The sequence below is a fragment of the Pteronotus mesoamericanus genome, unplaced genomic scaffold (assembly GCF_021234165.1).
Source record: "Pteronotus mesoamericanus isolate MK-2021 breed Mesoamerican mustached bat unplaced genomic scaffold, CSHL_Meso_final scaffold_1186, whole genome shotgun sequence".
NCBI classification, from domain to species: Eukaryota; Metazoa; Chordata; class Mammalia; order Chiroptera; family Mormoopidae; genus Pteronotus; species Pteronotus mesoamericanus.
Window position 1 is genome coordinate 13,121,978 of NW_026555302.1, and position 25,341 is coordinate 13,147,318.

The following is a 25,341-nucleotide window of genomic DNA, read 5'->3' on the forward strand; positions in this document are numbered from 1 at the left end:
CCGTGTCATGCTTATGGACTAGAATGTTTTTGATTACGCTGACGGCACATGAGCACTAAAAGGAAATTTTCTTGTTTCAGGCGAGCTGCCTAAGAGCCAGCTGGAACTGGAGGTCTCAGGGAGTCTTCAGAGCTGCCCAGCTTCTTTGCCTCAGTGCCCTGATCTCCGGTAACTTTTATGCTCACCCTTCCTCTGGCTGCGAGTAGTTAGGGTCACTTCCCCAGGTGGGGGAAACTAAGGCATGGGAAAGCTGTCCAAGCCCAGATTCCTGGAAGGAGAAAAGAAACCAAACACCGTCCTATTGCTAGAGAAGGCTTCAGGGAAAACTTAAACGGGTCTCTCCAGGGCCACGGGATCCACTAGGCACAGGCTCACATTACTTTGAGGGGCCCACAAAAATGTCTTAATTTCTTTCAAACTTACTTCCTTCTAGGTAGGTCAAAGAAAATGTCTGTAGGATACAATATTAACGTAGTCATCTTCATGCCAGTGCAGTTGTAAAGTACCGTTTTTAGTAAATATAATGGAAAAAGGGACCTATGAAGGCGACATCACCCAGGGTCCGTGGAAATCATAATGCAGCCCTGGCGATATCAGAGCACAGCCTTAGAGCGAAACGATAGTTTAACAAGGTGTCGGGGAGGGAGGGACAATTGAAACTGACCCCATGCAGGCAGTGGAGGAGGGAGCTAAATAGGAAAAAGGCTTTATAAACAGGAAAGGGAGCCGTTTCCAGGCCTGATTGCTTGGGCTGCACGCGCTTCCACATGGGAGCTGGCCTCTCACAGCTTCAGAGAGCTCCCGCTGCTCGTGATAACAATACCTGTGTCACCAGACATGCCCTGTGCACGTCTGAAGGGCACATTCTGCATTTCATTTGGTATCATGAACGTTTCTTTCAAAGGCCTGTTTTAAATTTTGGTAAGTGAGTAAGCAGATATGGAGGAAGTAATTTATCAAAGAGAAAGAGCCAAGAGCAGTGGAATGAGTGTCAGGTTGCAAGTCCAGAGATCTGATTTCTAACCTGCCTCTGCCACAAGCCTGCTGCGTTTCATTCAACTAGTGCTTCCTGAGTGCCCATTAAGTACCAAGCTCTCTGCTTAGTGTCAAGGATGCAGAGATAAAAAGAGACCAACATCAGGATTCACCATCTAGCAGGTGTGGGCCACGCCGTACTAACAGGGAAACAGACACCACAACACACAGAGGGAGGGAGTAGAGGCGGAGTCAAGGCACTGGGAGCCTGGAGTAAGGAACACCAAGAGTACCTGCGGGGGTCGTGGAAAGCAGGGGGTTGGGGGGGAGCGTTTACCACGCAGAGGTGAGGAGAGCGGCCAGGACAGCAGGAAGAGCATGTGCAAAGGCACGGAGGCTGGAGTTCTGTTTTGCCGAGAGAATAAATGTGAGGGCAGCGAGGCTAGGCCAGTGGGTAGGCTCTGGGTCAGAGAGCATCTTAGTTTCCATGTGAAGAGCTAGAACATGCCGATATGAGGCAGCCATCCAGGCATTGTACGTGTCATTTAATTTGGACTTGGCAAATTACTTACCACGTCCCCTCCATTTATAAAAGGAGAAGATTAGATGACTTCTCAAGTCCCTTCCTATCCTGGTAGCTTATGATTCCAAGTCTTTAATGCCAAGCATCTTCAGACAGGACATTTTCCTATTGTGGCTTCATGCTCATTTTTAAATGAAAGATGGAAACCAGTTTTTTTCCTTAAAACAACTAGATTAGACATAAAAGAGTCAGGTTGGGGTACTCATCTTCCGATTGGAAACTCACCTGATGACACAAAAGTGTCCTTATGCTGTGGCCAACCACGCTGACTCACGTGGCACTGACTCATGTGGCGCTGCCTCTCGTTTATGTAGAACTGATGCACCAGGACGGAGTGGCAGCGTGGACCTATCATTACAGCAGGAAGAGCTACTCGTGGAATGCCTCCCGGAAATTCTGCCAGCAGTACTTCACAGATTTAGTGGCCATCCAGAATAAAGGCGAGATTGCTTACCTCAACGATGTCTTACCTTACGACAAAGATTACTACTGGATTGGGATCCGCAAGATTGGTAACAAATGGACCTGGGTGGGAACCGGCAAGGCTCTCACCAAGGAGGCCGAGAACTGGGCCGACAACGAGCCCAACAACAAGAGGAACAACCAGGACTGCGTGGAGATCTACATCAAGAGTCAGTCGGCCCCTGGCAAGTGGAATGACGAGCCGTGCATGAAGAGGAAGCGGGCGCTGTGCTATAAAGGTACGGTCTTCTCTCTTCTCTGCATTTTGCTGTTTAAAAAAAAAATGTCACCCCTGGTTCATCAATACAGTCACTGAGTCAGTAACATGGAGTCACAAAGTCGGGGACATGAAAGCAGAGTAAACTGCCTGTCCAGCAGCATCACTGAGCACCTTGAAGACCAGAAGATCCAGATTACAGGAAAATGGACTTCTGAAACCAGAAGGAAGTTTTAATGTCATCCACCCCATCCTTCTCATTCTATAGCTGATGAAATAGGTGCTCGGGAAGGTTTAGTCTCCCAGAAGGTATGTCCAGGGTTTTCAGGCACCGCCATGCCCTAGAGCGAGAGAGAGCATAAGTTGAGCGGGAACTCAACCCGACCCCTGGGAGACACAGCTGTAACTAACGCCCACTGGACATCAGTATGTCCCAGGCATTGCTGTTAGTTCATGTGTCGTGAGACCATTTTTTCTTAGTGGCAGTTGGTCCTCAGGAGGCCCTCATCAATCACGTTCCCCCGTCCCTCTCATTTTGCTGAAGAAGGAAGGGCTCAGAGCCACTAAGGAATCTGCCCAAGGTTCTAAGCTCATGATGATGGAGGTGCTTTGAAATTCACATTGGCCTCAAAGTTGGTCCTTTTGAGCCACATGGGCTACCACGCTCTTTGCTCTACATTCTCATGAGGCAGTTTGGCAATTTGAAAGCATGACCAAGGATCACACGTGCTTCATAGGTCAACATGACAACGTATCTTCAGGCCTGTTGGACTTGCACGGGGTTGGGGGTCCCGGAAAGGGAAGAGGGAACTGGAGATGAGATCCTGTGAGTGTATTTGAGCCTCAGCTCTCCCAGTTGCAGACGAAGCAGACACGCACGAAAGCTTGGCCTTCCCGAGCCGGGCGCCCAGTGCCAGGGCTGACCCCACCTCTCCGACGTGGCCTCCCGGCCAGAGGAGCCCCTCTTGCTCTGTGTGGCACATGAGCATTGTGGCTGCGGAGAGTGTCGGCTGTCCTGAGCTGCTTCCCTAATAAGCCATCTTACAGATGCCACATTCTCCTTTGTATGTTCTAATTTCTTTAGATTATAAATGCCCTCCCTCAGAAGTCCTCAACAACAGGAACAGAATACACAGGATAGAGTATTCCTTCCACTCCCTCCTCCTCACCCAAGCCTCCTAGCTGAGTGAAAACACATCCATAAATGCACTGTCATGTAGTCAGGTCTCATTTTATAAGTAACTTGTTTGTTAGTAAATGAATGAACGGCTCTTCTTCAAAGGCCAGGATGGACATCAGCAGGACATTAGCTCAGGCACCTGGCCTCCCAGACACTCCCTGCTGCCCCTGATGAGCTCAGCTGCCGCGGCTTCCACTCCCCTCCTAACCCTCACAATCTATATTGGCAAGAGAGTATTTTCCAATAAAAGGCGCAAAAGCCATAGGACTGAAAAGAGGCTGAGAATTACTCGCATAATTACTGGCATGACCTCTCTCAGCTGCAACATCAGCAGACGTCAGTGACTGGCGCAATTTTACCTGAGTACAGTTGGCTTCCCGCTCCACTAGCACTGACTGGCATTTTGCCATCCGATGTAAAAAAAAAAAAAAAAAAAAAAAAAAAAAGGTGTAGAGAACCATTAGCTCTCTGTGGAAGACAGATGAGAAAGAGATACATATACACTGCAACCAGAAATTATGTTGGAATCATTCTGTAAATGTCAGGATTTGTTAGATCTCAGGACAGGCTTTCAAAAGAAGATTTAGTCATTGAATCATCATTCATTTCTTTCCTGGAGATCCCGAAGAACAGAGTTTGGGGAAGTTACTAACTTGACCGACACCCTGAAATGGAGTAGAATGCAGAACATGGGCTGTTGGCTGTTCCTGGAGCTCTGAGAGCCTGGGGAAGCCGCGGTCAGAACGCTGTCTGTGAGCTCTGAGAGTGCCAGGCAGGCAGCACTGCCCTGCTGGTGCCGGTGGGGACATGGTAAGCAGGATGGACAGCGAGGACCCAGCCTCTGTCGTCCAGCTACTGCTGCCCCGAGTCCTCTCTTTCCTTGGAGCCCTCCCCAGTGCTACAGTGCAGCTTCCCCAAACTCTCTGATTGCCATGGAACTTCTGCAGAACCTTGCATGGCTTACAGAGACATAGAGCATCTCAGGGTTGAGAGGGAACAGATCAATGATCTAGTAGAGTCCTCTGTTGACCAAGGGATTTCCTCTCATCACAGGAGCCAAAAATGGACCGACATGTGGCCAGGGCTTAGTGAACAGGAAACACCCCAGAAAACAGTCTAGCCACAGACCTTGCCCCAGCTGTGACCCCGTCAGTCCAAATATCAGCAAAAATATGCTTAGCGCTCAGAGGGCATTGGTTCTGATGCGAATCCCCTACCTACCGCCTAGCGCCTGCGCCCTCCAGGACCCTCCTGCAGGAGGGAAGCCGGCCTGCCCCCTCTGCCGCCCCACGCACGGGTGAGGGGGCCTGGCGGCTGTCTCAGGCTCCGCGCCATCTGAGCCTGGCCTGTGTAGACCTAGGAAACCTCTTCCCACCAACTTGTGTGTCCTTCTCTAAGAGCGGGCCTTAGAAACCTCGTCTGGCCCCTCGGCCCCTCTGCCCTACGGTAGTGGGCACAGATTTGAAACAGACCGAAGCGGGAAGGGTCCGGCCCTCACAGCGGGTGGGCCAGGCCCCACACAGGAACTTGCCTGAGGTCACAGTAAGGGCGCCCGTAGGCAGCAGAGCCAGGGCTGTGACCCTGTGTGTGACCCCCAGCCTCCGCACTGTGGTATCTGCCACAGGGTTTCTGGAATAATAACCACTCTGAGACGTATTGGCTGAGAAGGCACAGCCTGTTTGGTAACACACAGAGGAGTCTCTGTCTGCACTTCTATCGGTGGCTCTGCTTGTCCCTGTGTCCACACAGTTGTCCCTCCTTAGGCAGAACAGAAGCAGCCTGAACGGAGGCCAGGCGACTCCCTTCACAGGAGACGGGCTGGCTCTCCGGGGGCCCTGCGGTGTGTCTGGCATCTCACTAGCTCGGTCTTAGCCGAAAGTGGCCAAGCCTGAGGCTTGGGGCAAGAGCCCAGGTCTCCTCCGCGCGTGCCGGGGAGGCCCGGCTCTGACCCATCCGCGCCCGCGCAGCCTCCTGCCAGGACGCGTCCTGCAGCCAACGAGGGGAGTGCATCGAGACCATCGGGAACTACACCTGCTCCTGCCACCCCGGCTTCCACGGACCGGAGTGCGAATACGGTGAGGCCACTGTTCTGCTGACAGCTTGGTCCTGGGGCTCCTGCTTTCTCTACTGCCTGTCCCTCTGTCCTACTCAGGCCCCTAGACACACACGCTGGGCCAAAACCACTCTATCCTTAAAAAGAATGTTTGCCGTAAAATCCCAAGAGGCAAAAGGGCAGCGTAAAGGAAGCAAAGTGAGGCGAATATTACACCAGTGAAAGAATGAGTGTCTCCCCAGATGCAGCCCCCACAAAGGAACGAAGAGGACCAGGCGGGTCAGAAGCTTAGAGGGGCAGGGTTAAGGGGGTTATTCAAATAGCTGCAGCTTCCAGCAAACCTGGCCTCGCCTTTAAGCCTGCAATGAAAAGATCTGTATCTTGTCCCACAGTCAGGAAGTGTGGGGCACCGGAGCTCCCTCAGCGTGTGCTCATGAACTGCAGCCACCCGCTGGAAGACTTCTCCTTCAAGTCACAGTGCAGCTTCCACTGCGCCGAAGGGTACGCCCTGAACGGGACCCGTGAGCTGGAATGTTTGGCTTCCGGAGCCTGGTCGAGTAAGCCCCCACAGTGTGTAGGTACGTGGGTCCTTTTCCTTCCACCTTCATTGACAGCTTGAACTTCATGGGGGAGGATAAGCTTTCTCCATTAAGTAGAATGGTATATCATGAGGCTCTACAATAGATGAGGAATTCCAGTTATTGCTAGTAAGCATCAACCAGAGTAACGCCAGTCTTGATTTTCATGGTATTTGGTCCCTGCAAGAGTGAGATAATCAGCTTGAGTCTTGATTCGCAGGCAAAAATACTACAAAGGGTCCTCTCTCCATTTGTTAATTGCAAAATGAACAAAGTACAATAATGAGGACTCGGGGGTGAGTATTATTAGCTTGATCATTTTGCCTTGCTCCTCTAAAAAAGCGAATGAAAAGTAAGGGTGCAGGGATCTTTCCAGGCAGCTACCGCAAGTACCGTCTAAGCCACCAAGTCCATCGCCCTGCCCGTCCCTTTGGGAAGGTGCACAGCTGCTGCAGTGTCCTCAGCTTCCCAGGTGCTCACGCCTTGGCTTCTGCTTGTTTGCAGCCATCCCGTGCCCCCCGCTGAGGCCTCCCGAGCAAGGCAGCGTGCGCTGCCTGCACGCTGCGGACGCGGACCCCCACCGGCCCAGCTGCAGCTTCAGCTGTGAAGAGGGATCTGTCTTAGTTGGGCCAGAGCTGGTGCAGTGCACAGCCTTGGGGGTGTGGACGGCCCCGCCCCCCATGTGCAGAGGTGAGTTGCAGGCAGCAGGGATGCGCCACGTCCACGGCACCCACGGCTGGCTGGGAGTACAGGTGACGCGGGCCCGCGTGGCCACGACCTGACTGTCCTCCGCCTCCCACTCAGCACGTGGCTGCAGCTGGCGACAGGAAAAGAGCGCTGGGCTCTAGAAAAGGAAGAGGCTGATTTTACTAAAAGTAGACCCTAAAAAATCTTCCCGTCCCCCAAATTCGCAGCCCCTCAGGTAGGCTCAGAATGACCCCACTCATAAATTTCACAGGCATGGCATCCACACCTGTAGGTAGACACCAGGAGACCCCCCGGGACAGGCATATAGAGGTAGAAGGAAGAGAGGCCAGCGGAGCCTGTGATTTTATGAGGTCCGCGCCGCCCTGCGGCCTGGTACTCCACGTCTGGACCAAGAGCATTAGGCTCTCCTGACCCTCACGGCTTCCTACCCCACCAGACTTCGAGGAGCTTTTGCCCGACTCCCCACTGTGGGGTGGCCTTTCTCCCTCCTCAGGCCTTTCCCTCTGGCCTTGGCTGCTCTCTCTAGCTGTGCCACGTCAGCTCCTGGACGCCCCTGACAAAGGAGCCGAGGGCTGCGCTCACACCCTCGCTGCCTTTGCACGTGGCTGCAGCTGCAAACTCAAGTGCGGCCTGGCCATCCAGTGCGCAGCTGGTGCATACATTGCTGCCCTGGCCCCGGCCAGTGGGCCACACCCTCGCCTGCCTGCGAGGGTGGGGCGTTCCTTTAGCAGCCCCTGTCCACCCAGGAGGGAGCCTCGGCAGAGAGGAAGGATCGCGGGCTCTTACTGCCAGCAAGGCCTCCTCGAGGCGCTGCTGCTGGCGAGCTGTTCAGCTGCCATCTGTGAAACGAGCTAAGAACAGCAAGGGGCTTTTGCGAGGATGAAGTACATAAAAAGCACACAATTAAACGGCACACATGAAGCACCTGGCGTGGCGCGGAGCACTCGATCAACCTTAAGTTCTGCCTCTTCTTCTCCCTCCTGCCCTGCTGGCACACACAAGTTGTGGCACAACGTCCTGTGCTTGACAGGGATTCAGAGCAGTGGCTATTAGGACAAAAAAAAGGGAGGTTACTCACTGTAGCCTTTGCAGGGGGTCTGTGACAGAGGAGCATGGGGACACTGCCTTGAAAAAGAGGCTGTGATGCAATCAGTGCTAGGCAGCAGACAGGACCACAGGGGCGGACTCTGCGCCAGAGCCTCGCACCTCTGCTTACAGGGCAGAGAGGAGGAAAAGGCAGCAGGAATGGGAAGGCCGCCTTAATGAATTCCTTCGAGACCTAGACTGCAAGCCCAGCTCTACTGCTGGCTCGACAGGGGCCACTAGGGAAGCCCCTGAAACTCGCCGCGTCTCACTGCCCTTCTCTGTGAAGTGAGAGGGAAACACTAGAGGATCTTCGGCTCCCACAGGGGAAACCAGAAGTCTAAGCCCAGGGTGTAAGGGTGGGCCTTACGCTCAAAACAAAAACAAAAACAAAAAACAACCGACAACTAGGAGTAGCCGGCCTGGAGATGAAATGCTTATCAAGGAAAAGCGTGAAGTAACCAGTCTTGATCAGAACTAAGGTCCTTCGGTCCTTGATTGTGCTCAGGAACTCACTTTGGACAGCACTCACTTGGCAACTGAAGTCTGATTAGGATAGCATCCTGTGTTCCAGAGACAAAGCCACTTAGGGTCACTTAATGAGGCCAGATAATACAGTGTCAACAATAAGCTGTGCTATTCCAGCTTTTTCCTTACAAGTCCAGCCTGTTTAATACACATTTCGAGAGCACTGTCACCGTGCCAGGCTTGGCGAGGCTCTGAGACGCAGCTGCAGGTGACTGACTCCAGGCCGCAGGAGGCTGCGCTCCAAGAGGCCGAATCGCACCGGCATGCAGACAGCGCAGGAGCAGGGCCGCGGGAGCGGTGGGGGAGTGCCTCCCCCGATGGGGTGGGCAGAGATGGCTCTTAAAGTGCGGGAAGCCTAAGCTGAGACTAGCGGGGCAGGTGGGTGACCCAGGCAAGGCGGGGCACGGGGAGGTGTTCTGGGCAGTTTCCCCTTGGAAAAGCGGAGCCGAGGGCTCTGGACATCCTGCCCGTGTGGTTAGAAAGACGGAGCCTCTCAGGAGCTCTGCTGAGAAAGAACTGAGCCATTCCATCACCCAGCCTCAGACTGTGATGTTCCCCACTTAGCCATTGCCTGCGCGCCCCTGGAGAGCCCCGCCCACGGGAGCATGCAGTGCTCCCCATCCTCGCGAGCATTCCGGTACAACGCCAGCTGCAGCTTCCACTGTGCTGAGGGCTTCGTGCTGAGCGGAGCTGACACCGTTCGCTGTGCTGCCGTGGGACGGTGGACAGCGCCAGCCCCTGTCTGTCAAGGTACTGTGACATCAAAACATCCCTTCTGTGCCACTCAGACTATTAAAGGCCTCAGCAGCTGCATTGAGCATCCATTTCTCCATCAGGCATTCATGAAGAACCTACTGTGTGCCACGCCCTTTGGGCCAGGCTCTAGGGAGGAAGTGGGGAGCAAAGCCTGTCTTAGGCACAACAACGTGTTCATTGCCGCGCATTGATTGACTCGTACAGAGTGGGTCGGCGTGAAGGAGACAGAGGCTGGGAGGGGGAGTGATCGTGAAGAACAGTGAGGGATGGTATAAGGATAACAGACTAGGCATTCAGTCGAGCTCTGTCATTTCCTGGCAACAAGTGTCGGCCTCTCCTTAGGCTCAGTGTCTTCTGTAAAACAGGAGCGCTGTTACCGGCCTTATTTGCCTGCCTCACTAGTGGTTGTCCATTAATGTGTCCAAAAGCAAGCGGAAAACCGCTGCGAGCTTTACGGATGCTGGCACTGGAATCTCCGGGAAATTGATGTGAGTTCCTGAGTCTGAGTTAAATATAAGGCAATATAAGGCAGCGGTTTGAAATTGATGTCTTGAAGAGATTAGCCCACTCCTGTGTTCACAGCACACCATTCATAACAGTTAAAATGTGGAAGCCCCCCAAGTGCCTATGAGCAGATGAATGGGTAAACAGAATGTGGTATAAACATATGGTGAAATAGTATTTGCCTTAAAATGGAAAAAAAACTCTCTGACATATGCCACAACATGAATAAATCTCAAGAACATTATGCTAAGTGAAATAAGCCAGTCACAGGACAAATACCACGGGATTCCACTTATATGAGGTACTTAGAGTAGTCGGAGCTGTAGACAGAAGGTAGAACAGTCATTACCGGGGGCTGGGGAAAGGGTGAACGGGTAGTTACTACGTAACCGGCATGGAGTGTCAGTTTACGATAATGGAAATTGTTTGAGAGATGAGTGGCAGGTATCGTCCCTAGGAACACCCTTAATACCACTGAGCTGGTAAGTGGTAAATGGTAAATTATACCTTATGTGTATTTCACCACAATGAAAACAAAACAAAACAAAAAAAAAGGAGGCGGTGGGGAAATGGGTGCCCATACGCCCTGGGGGAGGGGCCTGTGAGAGTAGCAAGATGCACAGCGGCCACGCCGTCTGAAAGGCACAGACACACGAGCCCGTACACATGCTTTAAAGGGAGCCACTCTCGTCGCCAGGCAGGCCAGCCACGCAGGAGAGACAGCTGGATGTTCTCCGAAGCACCCGGAGATGCGGCCTCAGTGACTCCCTCGATGAGCCTGCCCGGTGCTTCTATTCTGGCAGCTGGGGCTTGCATCTGATGCAAAGCTCTCATGACATTACTGCTGCTCACGAACGACATTGCTGCTGCTGCTGCTGTCGTTGCTACTACCACTACTGATAAGCCCCGTAGATGGTACTGACTGAGTGCTTGAGTCCAGCGCCCTGAGGTGGCCACAATCATTAGTCCCACTTTAAAGATAGGGCTTAACATACATAGAACCCATCTGTTCTCTCCATGTGTGACCATCTATTTTCTATGACTGAGATTGTGGTGGATGAGATTGTACAACCTACATTCTGCTTTTTGACTTAATGTCACACCCTTAGACACTTCCCAGAGCTTTTCAAGGTGAACTAGGTCATTTTTAGTGACCCTCAGCATTCCTCTCATGGATCCACCATAATTTATTTCCAGCCTCTGATTAGTGGCATTTATATTTGTTTTCAATATTTTGCTCTTATAAATAATGTCATGATAAAAAAAAAACAACCCTATGAATTGACCTTTTCCATATGCATGTTGGTTACATACTTGGCATAGATTCTTGGGCCCGAAGTATGACATTTTAAAATTATTGACGCATATTGCCAAAATGTTTAACAATGGCTCAGCATGTTCCTCATAAAACCTGTCATGTGCCATTGTGATTAAATGACACTTTCCTCATCCTCCAGGTTAAACGTGCCCGATTCAGAATCCCTGTTCTTGGCGCTCAACTGGGCTAAGGGGTGGGAGCTGATGAGAACTTGTGTACCACTCTTCCTCGCTCCCTCACCCCTCCCTTCCTCACCCTCAGCTTTGCAGTGCCAGGGTCTCCAGGCTCCAGACAAGGCCCGGGTGAACTGCGTCCACCCCTTCGGTGCCTTTAGGTACCAGTCCACCTGCAGCTTCACCTGTGACGAAGGCTTACTCCTGGTGGGAGCAAGGGAGCTGCAATGTTTGGCTACAGGGAACTGGAGCGCCCGTCTCCCGGAGTGCCAAGGTAAAGCGGACCCTCCCCAGCACCTTGGACAGGAACGGCAGGCTATTTTAAAGGGCTGTGTTTGAGAGGTGGTAAGGGTGTGGCACCCAGAAAGCTGAACTGGACTGAGAAACTTACGAGCACTTTCATCCCGAACCCAGTAACTGGGCAGGCAGCTACCTTCAGGGGCTGGCAGATGGCTTGAGGGGCAGGACACTGGGCAACGGGCAGAGGGAACGGCCCTGCCACCTGCCTACCGGGGCTGTCAGCCACACCTGAGGCTGCTGTTGCGACCCAGGTGAACTGTGCTCACGGGCTAAAACTAGCATCTGGAAAGAAAGCCAGAAGACAAAAGTAGCCCAAGGATGGCTGTCCCAAGGCTGACCTTTCCCCCTAGGAAGTCTCACGGTGGAAGAGGGAGGGGCAGCATTTACAGGCGCCTGGCTGCTAGCGTCTTCCCAGCTGGTGTAAGGTCACAGAAATACACTTAGGATAAAGGAAGAGACAAAAGGGAAAGAAACTAATCTATAAGCACAAGGTTATAAAATGCTCAAAATTTAAATAGTGCATATTCAGCATAAGCATGTCCACCTGTATTATGCTTGATATAAAACAAAGCCAAGGTGCTCTGGCAACATCATATGACACACAGCTGGTTGTAATCATCTGTGCTGGGGACTGAAGGACAGATGTATGCTTTCATAGTCCCTCTTCCTTTTCCACCTAATGTATCCAATTTTAGTTATATTTATGGCATACACTGCTTTTAAAAAAGCAATATTTACATTTATAAAAGCTACAGATAAGAAAATAGAGAAAATAAAAATCCCCTAAAATACGCCCAGCTTAAAACAGACACTCTTAGCATTCTTGTATGATTTCTTCCAATGTTTTCCCTACCCACTTTTCTCTCCATGCAATTAGTATTTTTATGATGCTTATACAACTTTAATTATAAAATTAAAGAAGTGAAATACTAGACAAGTCTGCATCACTTGCCTTTGCCTTTCACTTCTCATAGCCTCTCAACAGCTGCGGGAGAGCAGGCAGTTTTTAATAGAGAGGAAACCACTTGCTCTTCGGCTCACACACAAGCACGCACGCGCACGCACACATTACTGTAAGCGAGGGCTACAGTAAAGAAGTGAATGAACGAGCTCAGAGGCACGGGGAGGCCTTCATCCCCAGGCACAGGGGACATGCAAGCCGCTGGAGCTGGCATGGGGCACCCACTCTGAGCTGGGTCTGGAGAGACCAGGGTGGGGCTTGAGATCTTGCCCCCCAGCTCTCCTCCTGGCTACCCGGAAGCTGGGACATGCCACTAAGTGCACGCAGCTTTGGGGAAGGACTGGGGGTCCCTGAAGAGGGTTCCGCAGTGACCAGGACCCTCCAGGGCCACCCCGGGCTATGCAGGGCACAGGCGCCATTCATTGTCCCATCTTGTCCTGCATGTGGGTGTTTCACAGCAAGGAGGCTGGCACACCCCGTGGCTTCCTGTGACCTCCCAGTTCCCTTCTGCTTTTGGTTCTTTGTTTACTCTCACTGAACTTTCTCCTCTCGCTGCTAGGTAAGCATCCAGTGAAACACCCACATGTGGGCTGGGCAGGAAGGCACCAGGACGCTTGCAACCCGCTAGCTGTTGTAATTCTTCTGAGAGAGACCGATTTCCCCTTTCAGCGCCCCTCCCACCCCGCATACCCACCCCAGCTGCCAGGCGGCACGGCTGCCAGAGAGCTGGAAAGGGACCCCCTGTCTGTCCTGACAGATTACAGGCCCCTTGATTTTTCTCCTCTCCTCCCCCTTCTGCGCCCCCCCCCCCCCCCCACATATGCGCTGAATACACAGACTTTTCAAGAGGCAGAAAGTAATGAGGTCTTTGGGGAAGTTGATCAGATTAGGGGGAATGCAGTTAAAGAGGGGAGGGGATGAAGGGAAGAGAAAGGTGCAGAAAATGTTCATGAAACCTCAAGCAGTTCAAGTGGGCGGCCGAAGAAGGGTCCCAGACTCAGCCCCACTGCCACCGTCTCTGGTCTAAAGCTGGCCACTGCTCCGCAGGGCCAAGCAGTGAAGAAGAAATACCCTAAACCATGTGTTTCCTACTCTTCATTTTTTGCCGTCAACATGTCACCAGCTATTAACATTTGCGTGCAGTGTCTTCACTCTTGACCCCTGTAAAAATCCTGGGGCCTATGGCGCGCTATGCCCCACATTTCAAAGAGAACAACATCGAGGCTCAGGGAGGTTAGGTGACTTGCCAAAACCCACAGAGCCAACCTCCAATCCAAGCAAGTCCCCTGGTACCTCAAACTCTACATGTATAAATGGTGGCAAAAACAAAACAAAACAAGGCAAACAAACCAACTCATGAAATCTAATTTACCCTTTATTGCAAGTAAACAAGCAGGGCCATTTGAGGCTGGTTACTGCAGAATGAGAGTGGTGGGAAGTCACTTGCAGGTAGTCATTTATTAATGCCCACTTGGTGTCTGTGATTTTTACATTTCACTTTTATAGAGGACTTTAATAATAAGGAAATTTGGAGAGGGAGGAAAGTATTTTACTGGCTTGCCATTGTTTCTGGTAAGGTCAGGAGGTCTGTTTCTGAAGAAAGTGCTAAGGAAGCAGCCACTTCCACTTCCATCTGTGAGCAGCTGGAATGAGTGGCACCGCTATCTTTACAAACAAAGCACCAGGATACCAATCAACTGTGAGCCGTGCTGTTCCATGACCTCTAACTGGAGATAAAGCCCCAGCAATCACTTCTCAGCAGACACTGCCCGTGTGTGTTAAGGACGCACACGGAGTCCAGGCTCCTGGTTCTAAAACAGCCTCTTCTCTCCTCCTGTGCCAAGCCCGTCTAGCCATTACCTGTGCACCTCTGCTGAGCCCTCAGAATGGAACAATGACCTGTGTCCAGCCGCTGGGACGTGCCAGTTATAAGTCTACATGTCAATTCACCTGTAATGAGGGGTTCTCCCTATTCGGACCAGAAAGATTGGATTGCACTCCATCTGGACACTGGACAGGTCCCCCACCAACGTGTGAAGGTAGGATCACTGGTCTGTGTTTTCTTAAGGCTTCTCAGGTAACTCTACAGAATGGGATTCATGCAAAATTGTCTTAAGCTAAAGGAAACACACTCTCCCCAAAGCATGGTGGTCTAGGCCGAAAGGAGCTCCCCGCCCTTTCCTATTCTTATGACAGTAACTTCAGTTGACAATTTCATAGTTTTTTAAGCTGTTCTCATGTCCTGATGGCATTTGATGTTTACCCCAATTCTGAAATAATGCAGGAAGGCAGTATCATCTCTGTTTACAGATGAGGAAACGGGTTTGTAGAGGTGAAGCAACTTGTCACTATTCATACCGTTAGTGAATCCGAAAGCTCAGCTATGGCATGGGGACTTCTCCTTCCTTGCAGACACTTTCTCTACCATACTCTCCACGCATTTGTTCCTACACTCGCCTGTCCTGGGCACAGCCGAGCCCCTGACGTGGGCCTCGGGGGTGGCGGGCACTTCACCCCGGCCCCGGGAGTGCCTCCGTCCGACTGCTGTGTGCCTCTTTCCTCCCTCCATGTCCGCGGGGATTATTAACTCCTTGAGGGCGGGGCCTGTACCCTCTTCATCTTCATATCCACTGCAGCGACCAGACAGAGAAAAGTGGCTGCGTGACAAATATCTGTCGAATTGAAGCTTAGTATTTACTGGTAAAATGTATTCCAGCTCAAGCCCTGCTGATGGTGAAGTCGGTGAAGTTAGCCCAAGTAGGAGCTGGATCTCATCAGTCTGGTTTCCCCGCAAACATCTGGCTGACACAGCACCTAGCATGTAGTATATACTCAGAAAGAGAAACTTACTGAATTAATTAATTCACAGGTCATGTTTACCTTCCGAAGGTACCACTGCACCAATTTATTGTTCGGTGTGCTCATTGATAATGAGACCAGCAGGAATCTTTATTGCTTGTGTGATAAGTTCCAGCTATTTCCCAGGCATTCCGCATGCAATCCACACAACAATCTTTAATAGGGTCATTTTTATCCCCATCTTAAAGATGAAGAAACTGAAGCTTTGAGAGAATAAACAGCAGGCCAAGGGTGCGTGGCTAGGAAGTACGGCACCGGCATCTGAAGCCAGGGCTCAGTCTGCCACTAGGGCGAGCGTCTCACCGGCACCCTACACTACCATCCAGTGGCAGGGTTTCTACATCCTGGGGCAGTTGCTTACACATTTAGTCTTTTTCACCCCTCAGGCTGCAGTTAAAACTGCTGGGATGAACTTCGGAAATGGCAGTGCCTGGTGATCCGACGAGAGAATACACTGATAGAAATGTGTTATTAGCATTATATGAAACACAGCTGACATACTAATGTATTCCTTCTTGTGGAACGAGCACTAGATTACTACCCAAAGACCAGCATCATTCCCCCCTGAAGTCATGTGCCATTTTAGGGAGTCATGTCACACCCCCAGGTGGCAGTTTTCGCGATTCAGAGGGGAGGAAAGACCGCAGGACCTCTTGGGCCTCTGCCCCGGCCGAGAATCCTGCAGGTTGGAGGACATGAAATGCTACCACCTGCTGTCCGAGGGACACACTGCAAGCTGCCAGGGGACCCAGAAGGGTCACGGGTGACAGCGTTGGGTCATCACCAGTTCACGTCTCACCCATGCACTTTTTCCCTCAACATTGATCTTGAGCACTGTTTTCCCACATTCTGTTTTAAGGCCAAACAATTATAAAAAAAAAACCTGTGAGAATTCTCTCACTAAAGCTTTAATTCACATAGGCAACTCACATGGCGGTTACGTCTGGAATCTCTGCAGCCCTGCTCCCCAGTGCGCCTCTCCCCACCCCCTTTCTCTACAAGAGGAGCCTTTGCCTCCTGCACTGCAGCCCCAGCCGGGCCCAGCGTCTAGGACCACCCCTGGCCGTGGACAGCAGCTCCAGCCAGCTGGGGGGCCCAGAATTGCCACCCGGGTCCAAGCACGACCTTGATCGAACTCTGGCTATGATAGCTGCTTCTGCCTCATTCTCCAAATTCATTCCGTAGGTTTAGCAGATTGTTCTTCTCTTCCTATGTGCCCGAGCCCAGGGATTCTTAGCCCTTCAGCACTGGCCCGGAACCCTGGTTTTCGCATGGTGCTTGCAGCTCCCTAAGGTGTATCAGAGGGGCGCGGGGGCCGCCCAGTAGCAGGGGTACAGTGACAGGTGGAGAAATGAATCCCCTCAGACAGGAAAACCTGCTTCCTTACACAATTCAAAGTTAAATTCTTCAAGTTATTTAGAGGCCTGTGGTTGGACAGTTAATTTTTCCATAAGAGGGTCCAGAGACTTTCACATACACAGGAGGTTGTATTTATAACCGTGGCAGGGAAGGACTGACAAAATCAAGACCAAAGCCTTGTCCTCAAGTAGACTAAACACTGTAGTCATCACCTGTATACTATGGGTCACTTGAATCAACTTTTTATAATGGCAACTCCTCTTGGTTCTTTTCAAACCAGGTGAGATTTTAGCACTGGTTAGAAGGCTCGGTGCCTATTGCTCAGTAACATGCTTGTGCATTTGGCAAATATTTTGGGAGCCCTGCTCTGCGCCCGGCCCTGGTCCCGGTCCCGGGACCACAGTGCTGACCAGAGCTGACGGGGCCCCAGCTCCCAGGCAGCTGGCATTATGCACGTCCTTGGGCTTCAGTGTGAGGTCCTGGCAGAGCCTGAAAAAGATATTTTAGTGAAAATGTTTGCAGGTGATTTAACGTCTATGACTGACACCAATAAATATGTTGAATAGCTGTTTGGTAAATGGAATGGATCTGTCGGATGTGGATTTATCAATTACTCAAAAATTGGAGAGTACTAAACTGAAATTCAGCACGTTATTGTGGCTAGTGGGATGGATTCACACAATAAGGATACACAATTCTTCAGTGAATGGCCTGTCACTGAAAAACAAGAGAGCAAACACATAAAAGTCAAATGAAGTAGCACATAGGATTTCAAGAGGTGGTGTTTTTAAAGCAAGGAAGCTAAGCAAAACGAGCCTTACTCAATCAAGGCATTTCTTTCAGAATAGCCTTGAATTTAGAGAATGAATAGTCACTCAGTTTGCCAATAACCCAGTGTTTGTTGCTAAATAATCATCTCATGTGAGAGAATTTAATAGGGAAAAAGACATAATGCTAAGAGAAATATTAACTACAATAACATATAAAAGCAACTTTTGAGCCCTGGCTGGTGTGACTAAGTTTGTTGGGTGTCATCCCATAACCAAAGGTCATGGGTTTGACTTCCAGTCAGGGCACATGCCTAGGTTGCGGGTTCGCTCCCCATTCTGGGCGGCAACCAATCGATGTTTCTCTCCCTCTCTCTTAAAAAAAATCAGTAAAAAAAAGTCCTCAGGTGAGGATTTCTAAAAAAGCAACTTTTGTGGTAAATGCTTAGTAAATTAAAATTTCACGTACTCACCTGGTTTGAAAAGAACCAAGAGGAGTTGCCATTTCATCTACTTGGCAAATGGTTGCCCCCTGGAAACCCTGCCTTGTGAATTGTGGGGCCCATGAGGACTTGTGGCTCCTAAGTTTCAGAAGCTCTTGGTCTAGTAGAAGTGGGCAGAAATGACACATGACGTCATTACAACCGAAAGCTGGTGTGCAGAGGAGGCCGTGGGCCGCGGCGGTCAGCAGCCTGCGGTTGGATCCCTGAGTACATGTGGGGCTTTGTTCAGGGGAAGCAGAAAGCACTGCAGGGCGGTGTGAGCCAAGAGCCCGAGGCAACGACACAGGAGGTCAGCTCCAGGAATGCCCGGGGGCTGACGGAGCTTCAGGGGAGGTCCCGACCTTCCTGCGCCAGGGAGCCGGGTGAAAGGAAACAGCCCGGCGGTCCGAATGGAGGAGGCCGCTTAGGACAGGCACCACTGGGGTTTCTGACGTGGGACTTGCAGGGGCAGTAGGCTCTCTAAGGGAAGCCTCCATGGCAGGAGGGGGGCAGCAGGGAAACCCTGGGCTGCAGCCACGCAGGCAGGGTTGTGGGAGCCCAGGGAGACCCTGTGGCCTCTGGAGGGGAGGGTGTGCGGAGGAGAGATGAAGCTGAGTTTCTGAGCTGACTGCTTCGATCCTAGACTTCACTGCTGCGACTTCTGCCCGCACCCCTTGCTGTAAGCCCACCGCCCCCTCCTGTCCCGGGGTAGGTGACCCGCTGTGTCTGTAAATATTCGTGGAGTATGTGAATGAGCAAACTGGTGCGAAACAAAGCTTCTGAATACACTCAAAGATTCTGACTTAATTCTTAATTTGCTTCTCCAGCTGTCAGGTGCCCAGAATTGCTTGCCCCCGTGTCGGGAAGCATGGACTGCTCTGGCACTCGCGGAGGATTCACCGTGGGTGCCACCTGCCGTTTCTCCTGTGCCGAGGGCTTCCGGCTGGAGGGGTCCCACGACACTCAGTGCACAGCTTCTGGAAGGTGGACAGCGCCGCCCTCAGCCTGTGAAGGTGCTGTAAGACACATCCGCGGGACAGCCTCCCCGCCGCCCCCCCCCCGCCCCCGCCCGCCGGAAATCCCTTCCGCAGCAGTTGCAGGCACTTGCTCCTCCGCTCTCGCTGCCTGAGGGGACATCTCGGTGTGTGCGATGCTGGAAGTGCCGGTGTGAATGGCAGGAGGGCCTCATCCCCTCCCTGACCTTTTATGCTCTGTCACCTCTGCTGCAGTGCCAGCCCGGTCACAGGGGGAACCAGTCTCTTTTACCTTCATTGTGCCTGTTTGTTTTTACTGCATTCTTTCTCTTCCCCGACAGCTGTCAAATGCTCTGAGCTGCATATTACTGAGCCAATACTGATGAACTGCTCCAACCCTTGGGGACATTTCAGCTATGGATCCACCTGCACCTTCCACTGTCCAGAGGGGCAACTGCTCAATGGCTCAGGGAGGACCGCATGCCAACACACAGGCCAGTGGTCAGCGGCTGTGCCAGCCTGCCAAGGTACAGTAGGGACACGGGTTAGGGAGCCGCGCTGATACGGAGAACAGCAAAGCCAGTGTTCCTTCTCTGCGTGTTTCTGGCAGCGGCCGGTCTCCGTTTCTGTCACTGGGTTTCCCCTGCATTTAATAAACATTTCACAATGAATCAGGCTGAATCTTCTTGCCTTCTACAAAGCAGAGGGAATTAAAATCAATGACCGTGTAGAGCATCACCACTCCTTTTTCAGAGCTGAGATTTGTGAAATGAATCCTCTCATTTCTTTACAATCTGGGGGTAATACATCTTGAAGTTTCAAGATGTTTTCAATGGAAGGTTATTTTATGCAGATTCCTAATTCATCTCAGAAGAGCTTTATCATGTACATCTAAAAACTAGAAATGCCACAGATCTTCCTTAACTAAGCTCCATCTGTTTGTTTTATTTCATTCATCCTTCTTTTTTTTCATTTTTTCCCCTACTGCTTGTCTTGACTAGTTTTTGTTCTGTAACTATATTTTTGATTGCAACAAAAATTACCCACAGTTTATTTGCCCAAACTTCCATTCCTTGTGTCTACCATTTAATCGTGTAATTCCTTTTATTACATCCTTACCCTGACTCCTTTGAGAACTGTGTTTGACATGTAAGTGTTAGGGATCAAAGGTGACTTCCAGGTTACCAGTGCTGCCAGGACCTTCGGTGACCCTACGTGGTCTCACCTCTTAGAACTCTTGGAACCCTTCTGGGAGGGGGCCCTTTGCACAGCACACTTCTAAGTCTCACCCGCGCATCTTTGCTTTGCAGACGGGTCTCTGACTGTCCAGGAAGCCCTGACTTACTTTGGGGGAGCAGTGGCCTCGGCAACAGGCCTGGCGATGGGCGGGACCCTCCTGGCTCTGCTAAGGAGGCGCTGCAGACAAAAAGGTAAGTAGGAGAGTCTTCTTCCCTCCTTTCGTGTGCTGGGGGCAGGGCGGAGAAAGCAGGGCTTTAGCACTTCACAGCTGAAAACATTTGCATTGGAAGAAAACAGGGCCAGGAGAAGTGATCTTGAGAGCAGACTGCCCACGGGAATCACCTTCTTAGAAATGAAGAACTTGATACAAATACAGATCCTCATACAGGACACCTGAAAATGGGCTTGGAAATCTGAATTTTTCAGCATTCCTCCGCTCCAAATGCACACCGGTGACTGGGGCCTCTGGTTCAGGGAACCCCTGTCTCACTGAAGCTAATAAAAACAGCGCCATGCTTCCCTCCTCCGCCCCTGCCCCCACCATCCCTTTCCGCCCCAGCCATTCACTGACCCACTGTGTTAGGTAGCAGGACCCAGAATGATGGCCCCTGATAACCCAGCAGGGGAGATACCCAAGGGAAATCCATGCCACTGCTGAAGGGTAGTGCTGTGCTAGGACGTACAACAGACATGTCCCAGCCAGACTGATAGGTCAGAAAGACTCTTTTAAAGCTTAACTTTGAAGAATAAGAGGGACTTTGCCAAGGGGGGAAAAAGCAGAAACAGAGGTCCAGCTGAGGGAATGCGGCACGAGAAGACCTACCCGGGCGAAACCGCTGGGGAAGCACTGTGTTCAGCGTTCAGTGCCTCTGGATCAAACAGAGCTTGCAGGGCGGGGGTGGGGGTGGGTGGGGGGGAGCAAGGGATGAAGCTGGAGGCGCTGAGAGCTGCCGCCCTGTCCAGGCCTTGGTATGAGAAGCTAAGAGAGGGGTGTGTACTCGTGGAAACTCGAGGAGCTAATGCAGGGCTGAAGCCGGGGAGGGACCACAAGGGCTGGAGACTCGAAGGGACACAGTGCTCATGAGACTCTTCCACAGAAAGAGCTCTGGCCTAGGAATAGAAGAAGGGAACTGCTTCCTCGGGGTCGGAATGTCCCTTCTCTGTCCGCCTCAGAGGCTTAGCTTGTCCCCAAGAACCTTCTTTTGGTAAGGGAATGGGGCTCTGCATCATTCCTCACAGAAAGCGACCGGGGCATCAGAGGGGTCGGGGACACTCAGGGCCAGGTAACCGGAGGTGGCTCTGTCAAAAGTGCCTGCTGGAGTCCTCACAGAGTTAACGAGTTCCAGCTCCTGGTCTTAACTGCTCTGAAGCTCCCTCTGGCCACAGAGCTATCACTGTGCTGAGGCTCATTTTCTAAAGCTCCTCCAGGTACGCCCCTGTGAGTGGGCGAGTGGGACACAGAGTAACACCCTTGGAAAACGAGAGACGCCCACGCAGCCCCGGCACGTGGCACCGGGCTGGCCTGAGCACTCCCAGGGGGCGGCGGCCGGAGCACCTACGGCCTGGGCCTGCTCCCCACAACCAGCTGGGACCGCGCTCTTCCTGCAGTGCCCCAACTTCTTCCTTAAGGTTGGAGACATTTCTAGGGAACCCTCTGACCCAAGGAGAGGGACCTGCAGCCACTCACCCCCAATATCCCTAATAATAAATACATTTATTTGTGAGGATGGGGGATTTTCTCTTGTCCTGCCCCAATTTTATTTTAACTTCCCAGGATTCTGCAGTCAAAGATAGGATGATGCTACCTACTATATCCTTCTGCGAATTCAAAGTGCACGTTCATTGCCACATGAAAGGCTCAGTGATGCCCTCTAATGAATATACTTGTTCACCTTCATTCGACCTGGTATTTTACAGCTTTCTTAGCCACGAGATGCTTTGCCTGACGGGCCTGCTGCCAAGCCTTCAGTCCCCGTCAGAGCTCATGGCTGGGGTTAAGGCAGGGCCCCGATTACCTGTGTTACCGGGGAGGGGGGACGGTCGCAGCTGTGTTCAGGTGGGTTTGTTTATGTAATCAGCGTGCCCAGCTGATGGCCGAGGGAGTGTGACACAGGATGAATGACAGGGGACCTCGAGTGTCAAGGGGATGGGTTTCGAGAACCAGCGATCTCAACAACAACCAAAAACAGTCAAGGGGGGAGGCAGGCACCAGTCACAGGAAGGCAGGCTGTTACCGAAAGGGAAGAGAAGGGTGAGAGGGCTCTGGAGTCACGTGGTTCAGTGTTGGGCCAGGTAATGGTCATGTGCGTGTAGGACTCGCCTGCAACAGGCAGGTCCTACCTCTCAGGCAGCGGCTCTGCCCAGCACGCCCCTTCGGAGGAGTCCATCTGAAAGTCAGTCTGCCTACCGGCTTTGCCCCGTAATTCTCATCACGGATGACCTTTCCCCTTCACCTTGTTTTTCCTTTGAAACCAATCATTCGTGTCTTCTTGCTTATTTCAGATGATGGGAAAAGCCCCTTGAACACTCACAGGTAAGAAGAAAATGTTTTGTGACTGAGTTAATTTTTCTAGTCTGACTTTTTAAATTCACCATAACATGTCAGAATGATTATACACAGCACTCCCTTCTTGCGACAAAAACTTTTGGATCCAGAATTAAAATACACAGATAATATACCCTAATTACATGTGTTTTTACAAATCAATAAGGACCATAATTACAGCATAAAGGAGAAACAGCAGACAGAAAGGCTAAGCCAGGGAGCAGGCTCCGGCTGCGGGCGCCTGGGGGCAGGACCGCTGGGAAGGCAGCAGCCTCAGCGGTTGACAAACCAGAGGGGTCGTAATAGCGGCGCAGAAAGCATCAGAGGCGTTGCCAACCTGATTTTTAAAACGATGAACAACTGGTAAAAAGTTGGAAAACCTGTTAAAATCTTCCCTTGACTCGCATGGCAGCTGCATTTCAGAAGATACAAAATACCTCCGACTACTGATAGGTAAAGCAGTGGAATCCCAGGCTCAGAGGTTTTTTGCCTCCATGCACACTGAGTGTATATGCCGACGGCGTAGGGGGTGTAGGACAGCTCCTGCCTCCCGTGCACATCAGGATATCCAGTGTCCTGGTCCCTGTCCCTAAGTGCCAACAGAACTCTTGATTGTTACAAAAATTCAGAAACACCTTTAGGTTTCTGCACTTTGAACACCATTGCCAGGTGATCCGGAATCAAGGCGGGGGATTTGGGAAGGGTTTCCGCTCACCGAGAGGGACCTACCTGCAGCCCTGCAGGGGGTGTAGCAGGTATTCAGCACCCACCGCATCAACAACAGCTTTGCCTGGGTACAAGGGCAAGGCAAACTTCTCAGGGCTGCTAAGTGGGACCTAGAAAATCTTGTTGGCATTTCTCCTTTCCACGTAGAGCAGAATTCCAGGGGTGGGCGGTAACCTGTGGTCTGGAGAAACTATGTACTGGACCATATGGTCAAGCCCCATATGGAAGGTCACCATTGTGTTTCTGTTCTTTAGCCACCTGGGAACGTACGGAGTTTTTACAAATGCTGCCTTTGACCCGAGTCCGTAAAGTAAGTTACTATGATGATGTTTTTAAAGGAAATAGAACAGTGGGGGAAAGGGGAAGATTTTAAAGCTTGACTTCTCTTCATATAATGATGAGTTAAATTTTACGCGCGTGCTAAAATGTCAAGCCACAAAGGAGACTGTGTTGGCCTAGGGGACAAGCAAAGCAGTGGAGCGGCAATGGAAAGTGAGTCCACAGGAGGGCTTCCACTTCCTCCAGGGTGGCCGCTGTCATGTGAGACCTTGCTCATTTCAGGACAGGCAGCATGCCCTTTGGGGGCTCCTGGGGGTGTTGACACAGCGGCTTGATAATCAGACGTCTTGACCGCTGGAAGACCTTCACAAACGTGTGCGGGGCCAACGCCCTGTGCTGGCCCCCTGGGCAAATGAAAACAGCCTGGCGCCTCTCTCCCAAGCAGCCCAGCGGGTAGTGACTTTCCTAAGAAAGCAGTCGAGGTGGCAGAGACTCTGGGATCCAGAAGGTTCTATTGCACCTCAGGGGACAGATGTGATGAGAGCTTTCTTTCTTCCTTTTGCTTAATTTTTTTAAGGAAATGTAGTTATTTTAATTTATTTTGGTTCATTTTCAGGGACCTGTCCTTTACCTGGTCGCTCAGCCTCAGAGATTCCTATTGTTGAACATCAGGTTTCCTGCTAGACTTGACAAACTGGAGTGTATTTGCTGCAGTTTTCTGTAAATACTTTGAATAGAGGATGTGGCATTTCCATGAGACTAGCTCTGGACCAGGACAGAGGGACTGCCCGCAAGCCCCAACTCTCCACCCACTGTCCTTCCTGCTCCGCCTCCCCTCTTCCTCCAGCACGGGCTCGGCAGCGGGACTGACTGTGCCTGCAGGGGTCTGTGGCTTCACCCAGCTGTCACCTGGAATACGAGTTAGCCAAAGCCTGGAGCATCTGAGTCACCAGAAGACCACACTGTGGAGACACAGAAGTGCCTCTTTATTTTAGGGCTGAAAGGAGGCATCCTGTACTCTTTTGGAAGGCAGGAGGAGGTCCTTGGCCATAGGGAATGTCTCTGAGGTCTCAGGGGTCCCAGTGTGGCTGTTGATGATGCCCCCAAGTCCTCTGCTGCCGCGGCTTCCAGGGACGCTGCAGAAGACTGAGGATGAAGACAGGACGGCACAGGCCACTATAGCTCGTCCCTCAGCTTGTCACTCTCCCCCAAAGACCAATATTCAAATGTGTGATTAACACGATTCCCCTGAAATGCCATGTTCTATTATTTGATGTGTTGTTCATTAAGGTCTGTCCATCACTTTGTTTACTTCAATGTAATTCACAATTACCATTGTCCCCTTTACCGTTTGACCCTTTGATCAGTCAGGAAATATATATCGTACCACCTTCCCACAAGAAGAAAACCGAGAAGCACAAAGAGCCTTTATCACCTGAATGTTCTACAGGGAAGAGCAGATGTATTTCACACATTCTTTAAATCACATGTTCAATAAATAGGCTGTTGAAAGTTACACAGTGGTTATCTGGAACTAATCAATTAAAAAGAGGCCAACAACACATCTGTCTTGTCTCTGAAATGTGAGGCAATGAACATGTCACGCAGATGGAAGGACACATAGGCAAACACGCAAATAAAAAGGGTGAAACAGTATAATTAAAGGTCACAAGAATTTTACAAGAATTTTGCAAGAATTTTGGTAGTAACCAAATTCTACTACCAAAATTTA

At 51.2% G+C, this 25,341-nt stretch overlaps 1 protein-coding gene across 1 annotated transcript; it reads left to right on the forward strand.

Annotated features, from left to right (window-relative positions):
• The first annotated feature begins 117 nt into the window (after nt 1–117).
• SELP (selectin P) lies at nt 118–25,208 on the forward strand. The gene is made up of 13 exons (XM_054587559.1): nt 118–168; nt 1,873–2,259; nt 5,385–5,492; nt 5,863–6,048; nt 6,553–6,738; nt 8,932–9,117; nt 14,233–14,418; nt 18,674–18,859; nt 19,162–19,347; nt 20,131–20,250; nt 22,562–22,592; nt 23,585–23,640; nt 24,226–25,208. The coding sequence occupies exons 2-12, from the start codon at nt 1,878–1,880 to the stop codon at nt 23,637–23,639; spliced, it is 1,812 nt and encodes a 603-aa protein (XP_054443534.1). The 5' UTR covers nt 118–168; nt 1,873–1,877; the 3' UTR covers nt 23,640; nt 24,226–25,208.
• Nucleotides 25,209–25,341: the final 133 nt, after the last annotated feature.

Excerpts from the sequence above, each read along its gene's own strand:
- SELP (XM_054587559.1), top strand. The coding sequence starts at position 1,878 with ATGCACCAGGACGGAGTGGCAGCGTGGACCTATCATTACAGCAGGAAG. Across the intron at positions 18,860-19,161 it reads GCCGCCCTCAGCCTGTGAAG|CTGTCAAATGCTCTGAGCTG; the intron begins GTGCTGTAAGAC and ends CTTCCCCGACAG. Across the intron at positions 19,348-20,130 it reads GGCTGTGCCAGCCTGCCAAG|ACGGGTCTCTGACTGTCCAG; the intron begins GTACAGTAGGGA and ends TTTGCTTTGCAG.